Source organism: Muscardinus avellanarius (assembly GCF_963383645.1).
Source record: "Muscardinus avellanarius genome assembly, chromosome: 3".
In the NCBI taxonomy this organism is placed as follows: Eukaryota; Metazoa; Chordata; class Mammalia; order Rodentia; family Gliridae; genus Muscardinus; species Muscardinus avellanarius.
In genome coordinates, this window is record NC_137788.1 from 119809854 (window position 1) to 119817276 (window position 7423).

Below are 7423 nucleotides of genomic sequence, written 5' to 3' on the forward strand. Positions count from 1 at the left end.
TCCAGGCCAGCCGAATTAACAGCAAGACACTATTTCAAAATAAAAACTAAAAAGGGGCCAGGCATGGTGGTGCACGTTTGTAATTCCAGCTTTTGGGAGGCTGAGACAAGAGGACGGCTGTCTCTAAGCCACCTGTGTAGCCTGGCATGGCTCTTGGCTCCTGTCCTTGCATTAGGTTGGGGGGAAGGAAAAAGACAGTGTCCAGCAGGTACCCTGAATAACCACAGGTGAGAGGACCTCTCCACCAGGTATCGACTTCCTGGCACTCAAACACCTGGTTTACCAACCTTTTAATACCGATGATCCAGTGAAAAAAAGTAATTGAATACACTGAGTATAGATATGATGAGCATTTTATTTGTGTGTGTATGTGTGTATTACTGTGTATTGAACCCAGGGTATTCTACCTCTGAGCTATACCCCTAGTCCAGTTTTTAAAATTTTATCTACAAACAGGATCTCAGTAGATTGATGAGAGCCTCACTGCTTGCTGAGGCTGTTGTCCAACCCATTATCCTCCTGTTTCAGCCCAAAGGTCCACATTGTTTTTAAACTGTAAAAGCCACTGAAGCACTCTCTAAATTTTAACTTCTAAACAAGTTAGTCTCCATACCCTATGGAAGTAAAGAAGCTTTTAGAGGTTTTCTCATTCTTGTTATTAAACTGGGAAAAGTCTTGGAGGGCAAAGGTAAGACAGCCCCAGCAGGCCATGGCTCGCCCTGATTGGGCCATGTCTAGCCATGACCTCACAAAGAGCCTCTATGAGGTGTCAGGGACTGGCTATATAAGGACCTGGCTGTTACTGGTCATTTGTCCGTTGAGTACAGGAAGCTATCGTGTGGTGACCTGTAGGACTGTGTCTTGGTGCTTGTGTGGATTTGGATTCAGTTTGGCTTTGACTTCTGATTTTGGACCTAGGATTTTGGATTTTGGCATTGGAACTTTGGATCGTGGACCTTTGGATTTTGTACTTTGGCTTTGATTTTTGGCTCAGGACTTTGGATTTCGGGCTTCGACTCAATGGCTGGGAAGAGAGAAGGTAGGGAGGTGAGTCCAGGCATCTCCACCGACAATCCCTGGAAGGAGGCCCTCAAAGGCCAATATACCATCATGCGGAAAATTGGCCAGGGTGCATTTGGCAGCATCCATCTGGCCTGCCATATCCTCACTGGGGTGGAGGTGGCTATAAAAGTTATAAATAAATCAAGGCATCAGCTCCCCTTCATGCCAGAGGTAGAGATAATGAAGACGGTGGAACATCAACACGTGGTGCAGCTCTTTGAGATTGTGGAGACACCGAACACAACTTGTATAATCATGGAGTTTGTGAGCGGGGGTGAGCTGCCCGTTGGCCTGAGGGAGGAGGAGGCCCGGCGGCTGTTCAGGCAGATCCTGTGGGCGGTGCACTATTGCCATCAAGAAGGCATCATCCACAGAGACCTGAAGCCGGAAAACATCCTGCTGGACCAGGAGGGGAACGTGAAGCTCATTGATTTTGGGCTGAGCTGTAAAATCAAGTCTGGGCAGCAGCTGACATCTTTTTGTGGAACTCTCGCATTCTGTGCTCCTGAGCTCTATGAGGAGCAACCATATGGCCCCAAGGTGGACATCTGGGGTTTGGGGGTCCTCCTCCACTTAATTTTAACAGAGATTCTCCCCTTCTTGCAAAGTCTCAACTCTCAGGAGAAGAAAGAGCGGGTCATGCGGGGACACTACAAGGAGCCCACTCACCTTTCCCCCGAGGCTCAGGACATTATCAGGCAGCTGCTGACAGTAGACCCAGCCCAGAGGCCAACAGCTGAAGATATTCTAGGGCACCCATGGCTGGTTCAGGGTGAAGACGTACCACCTCCTCCCAAGCCTCTCCCCAAGGAGCCGAATGCCTTGATTTTAAGGGTCATGCGTTGCCTGGGATATGACCCACACCTCACCTGGATGTCTGTGTCCAACAGACTCTTTAACCATCTGAGTGCCACCTACCTCATGGTACAGCAGAGGGTGAGCCAGGGTACAGTCCAGGTGAGGCAGAAACAACATCAGAGCAGTGCACCACCGTCAACACCAGCAGACACTTTTGCTCTCCCCCCAGTACGGAGAGCTAGCGAGCCTGCCCGTCCCACCAATCCCTTGCTCTCTGGGCATTCCCTGGACCAAGAGGGCACACAGTTAGGGCACAAGAGAGACAGAAGACACAGCCTCCCAGCCATCCCCCTGGGCAGCATGGGAGGGAGTAGTGCCAGCTCGATGGAGAGTGACAACAGCTTGCCCAGTGAGAGCGTGCCCAGGGAGAGACTGCCCAGCAGGAGCCAGCTCAGCCCGGAGGGGAGGGGAGAGAGCCTGCCCAACAAAAGCCTGACCAGCAAGATCCTGCTCAGGGAAAACCTGCCCAGCAAGATACTGCCCAGAAAGTGCCTGCCAAATGTTCACGTGCTTAGCCCCAAAGGGAGAAAGCACAGGCTTTCTACCATTCAGCGCTGGCACCAGAAGAAAGAAAATGACAGCTGGGCCCCCTCTCTGCCGACCATCGCAGAGAGAGAGGAGAATGTGCCAGTGCCTGAGGTGTGCACCCCTCAGCAGAGTGAACAGAGCCTGGGAAGCATGAGTGAGAAGTCCCCTGCTCCCAGCATGGCACCCCTGCACGATCTTGAGGACGCAGGCCCTGACGTCACCTGGGGCTGGAGGCAGGCTGGCAAGAGAATTCTGGGCAGCATCATGAGAGCCTGCTGCAGCTGCCTGATGGCCAAAAAGACTCGCCCTAGAACCAGCCAAGAAGCAAAGAGGTGCCCTAAAACATTCAGAGCTAAGGTGTCTCCATCAAAAACAGGCCAGTGAGCAACATCAAGGGGCAAGGAAGACACAGCCAGCCAGCCCTTACCCTGAGCAGTAACAGCCCACCTGACTCTCCACTGCCCACCATGGAGGAGAGTCCCAACAGCCTGCCCAGCAGCAACACCAGCCCAGCGAGAGCCTGCCCAGCAAGAGCCTGCCCAGCAAAAGCTTGCCATAGGAAGCAAAGATACAGCCCAGCCCCCCTTCTGCTGACCATTGCAGATGAGAGAGTGAAGAACCTGCTGGTGTTTTACCTGCGCACCTCACAGCAGAGTGGACAGAGCCCAGCTGCTGTTCGTCTGTGCGGTGATTTACCTGCACACCCACAGCAGAGTGGACAGGGCTTGGCTGCTGTTCATATCTATGTGGTGACTTAACTGAGGCCCCTGCAGCAGAGTGGGCAGTGCCTGGCTGCTGTTCCTCTGTGCAGTGATTTATCTAAGCCCCCTGCACCAGAGTGGACAGAGCCCAGCTGTTGTTTGTCTGTGCAGATCTAGTGAGAGGACGCCCACTCCCATCATGGCACCTAGCACAGACTGAGGCACCCCAGCCCAGCTTGTGCTCCCAGAAACTATTGGCAGAGGCAGACTCAGCCTCCATCTGGCAACCCCGTCGTGAGTCTGCAGCCACTGCCCTTGACCACACATGTGGTGAGTGAGCTGCAGAATTGGGACCAGGATCTTGAGACCCTCTGTAGTTGCCTGATGGCCCAAAGGTCCACCCTGGATCCACCCAAGGGGATGAAGAGAAAGGCAAGCAGAAGTGTCCTGAACTACTTGGTAATAAGGTGTCTCCAGTGAAAGCAGGTGGACACCACCAAACAGGTAGGATATGGAGCCAGGGCAGGAGGGGGAAGGGGACAGAGGCTACTTGGCATCCCCTGGGCAGTTTGAGGGGCAATAGTGACATCCCGCCTGCACCTCCCCTGCCCAGCTTGGAGGAGGGAAGAACTCTGGGAGCAAAGACACAGCCTGGCCCCTCCTGTCCCCAACTCGACCCAGAGGAGATGCAAAGAGCAGGTCTGCCATTTTTCCTCATTACTCAGAAGAGAGACAGAAATCTGCTTGTTCTTCCTCTGTGAAGACCCAGTGAGAGCACCCCACTTCCAGCACCATGGCCTTGAGGTCCACCAAGCCAGCTTGTCCTCTCAGGAACAACTGACAGAACAAGACCCCTATGCCATGCAGCAACCTTGTTGGGTCCCGTGGCCACCACCATGGACAACAGTCACGGCTGGAAACAGGTAATGCAGAGAATCGTGACTCAGATCGCAAAGACCGTTGCTATTTCCTATGAGCCCCAAAGTTTTGCCAAGGGTCCATCCAAGTAGATCTAGTGAAAGGGGAGCAGAAGTGTCCTGTAGTCTAGACTTCAAGGTGTATCCAGTGAAAGCAGGCTGCTGCAATGGACCCCAACAAGTAGGTGGACACTATCGTGTTTTCTTTTGTTCATGTTTGTATTTTATTGTTTTCAATTGATAAATCATAATTATATAAACTTGTGGGTTTTAGTGTGATTGTTAGACAACTATTTATGCTGTAGGATGACTGACTCTTCATAATTCACATATCTCTCAGCTCCCTGGACCCTGATTTTGACCACGGTGGACCCCGACAGACAGCAGCTGCAGTGAGATGTTCCAACTCATTGACTTTGGGCTGAGCAGCAAGATCTCTACCAGGCATCAGCTGCAGTACTCCTGTGACACTCTCCATCTCTGCACCCTGACTTCTTCCAGGACCATGATATGGCTCTGAGACAGACATCTGGGACCAAGGCATCATCTTCCACTATTTGCTCATGAACATCCTCTCCTCAAGACACCACCTTTGAGGAGCTGAAGGAACAGGCCCTGCAGGAAGCTGAGATTTTCCCTCACTTTTCCAAATGTACAAAACATCATCCATCACATATTCACTGTAGATGCAAACCAGAGGCTGTCAGCCCAACCAATACTGAATCACCCATGGTTGATCCAGGGGGAATATTCACCTATTTCTCACATTTTACTCCCAAAAAACCAAACCCCTTGATCATGAGAGTCATGTGTTTACCCAAACCAGACCGAGCTGTGTCCACCAGAATATTTGACCTCACAATGTCCACCTTCCAGAGAGTACAACAGGGTGAGCCAGGGTGCAGTCCAGGTTAGGCAGGAGTATCAAGGCAGCAAGCAACCTCCATCCCCATAGACACTCTCCCCCAAAGTGGAAAGCCAGTGAGCATTCACTTCCCTCCAGCATGACCCGACTCCCCGTTCTTGCTCTCTGAGCATTCCCTGGTCAGGGAGGACACAGAATCAGGGCTGAGGGGGCAAGAGACAGAGCCCATCTGCCACTCCCCTGCCCAGCCTAGAGGAAAGTAGAGAGAGCCTACTTACTGTACTCCAGTGGAGAACTCAGGAACAAAGACACAGCCAGGCCCCTATTTCTTCCAGCCTAACCCAGAGGAGACTGCAGAGAGCCTGCCTTTCATTCTCCTGCACAAGCTCTGAGGCATCTAGGAGAGTAGACAGAGCCTACCTGCTGTTCCTCTGTGAGGCCCCAGTGAGAGCACCCCCACTCCTGGCATGGTCCTCATGCATGACCTTGAGGCCTCCCATACCAGCTCGTCCTGTGAGAGAAAATGACAGGAAAAGACTCACCCTCCACCACGCAACCCTGTTGTGCACCTGTTGCCACCACCAAGGACAACAGTCATGGCTGGAAACAGGTAACCCTGAGAATTGTGACATACATGATAAGGACCTGTTGCTGTTGCCTGCTGGCCCCAAAGATTTGACCTGGATCCCCCCAAGTGGATACAGTAAAAAAGGGAACAGAAATGCCGTGTTTTCAATATTTACCAGGTGTCTTCAGCAAAATCAGGCTGCTGAATAGACACCAAAAGGTAATGCACCTCATTGTCTGTGTCCACTGGAATATTAGAACACTCAGAATATTAGGCCACACCTGCCAGATAGTGCAATCTTGGTGAGCCCGGGTGCACACAAGTTTAGGGGAAACATTAGGCCAGCTCTATCCCCAGCAGATCCTCCTGCATTCTCTCTTTCTGCAAATTGGAGACCAACTAAGGGTTCCCTTCTGGCCTCCCCCTTCTTTCTCTCTGAGCATTTCGTGGCCATGGAAGACACAGAATCAGGACAGAAGGGGGACAGAAGCCACAGCCTGCCTGCCATTCCTTTGGGCAGTCTGCAGGAAAGTAGAGACAGCCTGCCTACAATTCTCCTGGGCAGAGTAGAGAGAACCCATGTGCTGTTCCCCAGTGACACAGCCAAGCCCCTTCTTTCTCTAGCCTCACCTAGAGGAGACTTCTGAGAGGCTGCCTGTCATTCTCCTGTACAGCTTGGGAGAGAGAAGACAGAGACTGCCAGCTGTTCCTCTGTGAGGCTCCAATGAGATCACCCTCACTATCAGCATGGCCCTACAGCATGACTTTGAGGCCCAAAAGCCAGCTTGTCTTCCTAAGAGTGATCAAAAAGACTCTCCCTCCACCATGCAAACTTGAGGTAAAACTGTTTCCACTACCACAAAAAATAATGGTGGCAGAAGCAGGTAACCCGGAGAATTGTTACTCAGATCATAAGGACCTGTCGCAGTTGCCTGCAGGCCCCAGAAATTTGCCCTACATCCACCCAAGAACATCCAGTAAAAAAGAAATGAAAAAGGAAATGAAATGTTATATACTTATATATAGGTGACTCCAACAAAAGTATGCTGCTGAGATGGACACCAACAAGTAATGCACTCCAGAAGTTTTTTGTTGTTTTGTTGTTGTTGTGTTTTATAAATGCTTGTGTTATGTCATTTTCAATTGATAAATCACAGTTGGATGCATTGGTGGGTTTTAGTGTGATGGTTAGATAAATGTGTACACTCTGGGATAACTAACTTCTAATTAATGTATCTCTCAGCTCCCTGGACCCTGACTTTGACTACAGTGGACTCTGACAGACAGTAGCTAGAGTGAGATGCTTCAACTCATGACTTTGGACTGAGCTACAAGATCATTGCTGGGCAGCAGCTTCAGTCCTCCTGTGGCGTTCTCCACTCTGCACCTTGAGTTCTACTAGGACCAAGCATAAGAGTCCAAGATGGAAATCTAGGGTCTGGGCTTCCTCCCCCACTATTTGCTCACAAATGTTTGAAGTAGCAGGCCCTACAGGGAGCTACAAGGTAGGTGGCAGCTAGTCTTTCCACAAATGTGTGAACAATCATCTATCACATGGTGACTATAGGCACAACCATAGGTCATCGACCAAACCAATCCTGAGGGACCCAAGGCTGAGCCAAGGTGAGTATTCACAAATTCCTTAGGAACTGCCCCCCAATTACTATCCTCATGGTGAGAGTCGTACATTGCTTGGGTTTGTGTTGTACACTGGACATGGCTGTCTGTGTCGACAAGAATATTAGACTACAGTGTGGCCACCTGCCAAATAGTGCAAACATGATAAGCTTAGGTGCACTCCAGTTTAGGGGAAAACATTAGTCCAGCTCCATCCCCAGCAGATCCTTCTGCATTCACTCTTCCCCTATGTGGAGAACATCGAAAGGTTCTCTTTTCTCCTCCTTGTCTTGATCTATGAAAGGGG

The 7423-nt window shown here is 50.8% G+C and overlaps 1 protein-coding gene across 1 annotated transcript; it reads left to right on the forward strand.

The window, feature by feature from the left end:
• Positions 1–1020: 1020 nt before the first annotated feature.
• LOC308260312 (sperm motility kinase X-like) lies at positions 1021–4462 on the forward strand (the record flags this gene model as incomplete). The annotated part of the gene is made up of 5 exons (XM_080691618.1): positions 1021–1986; positions 2578–2689; positions 3052–3197; positions 3545–3653; positions 4407–4462. 5 exons carry the CDS (start codon positions 1021–1023, stop codon positions 4460–4462), a joined length of 1389 nt encoding a protein of 462 aa, XP_080547744.1.
• Between the last annotated feature and the right edge of the window lie 2961 nt (positions 4463–7423).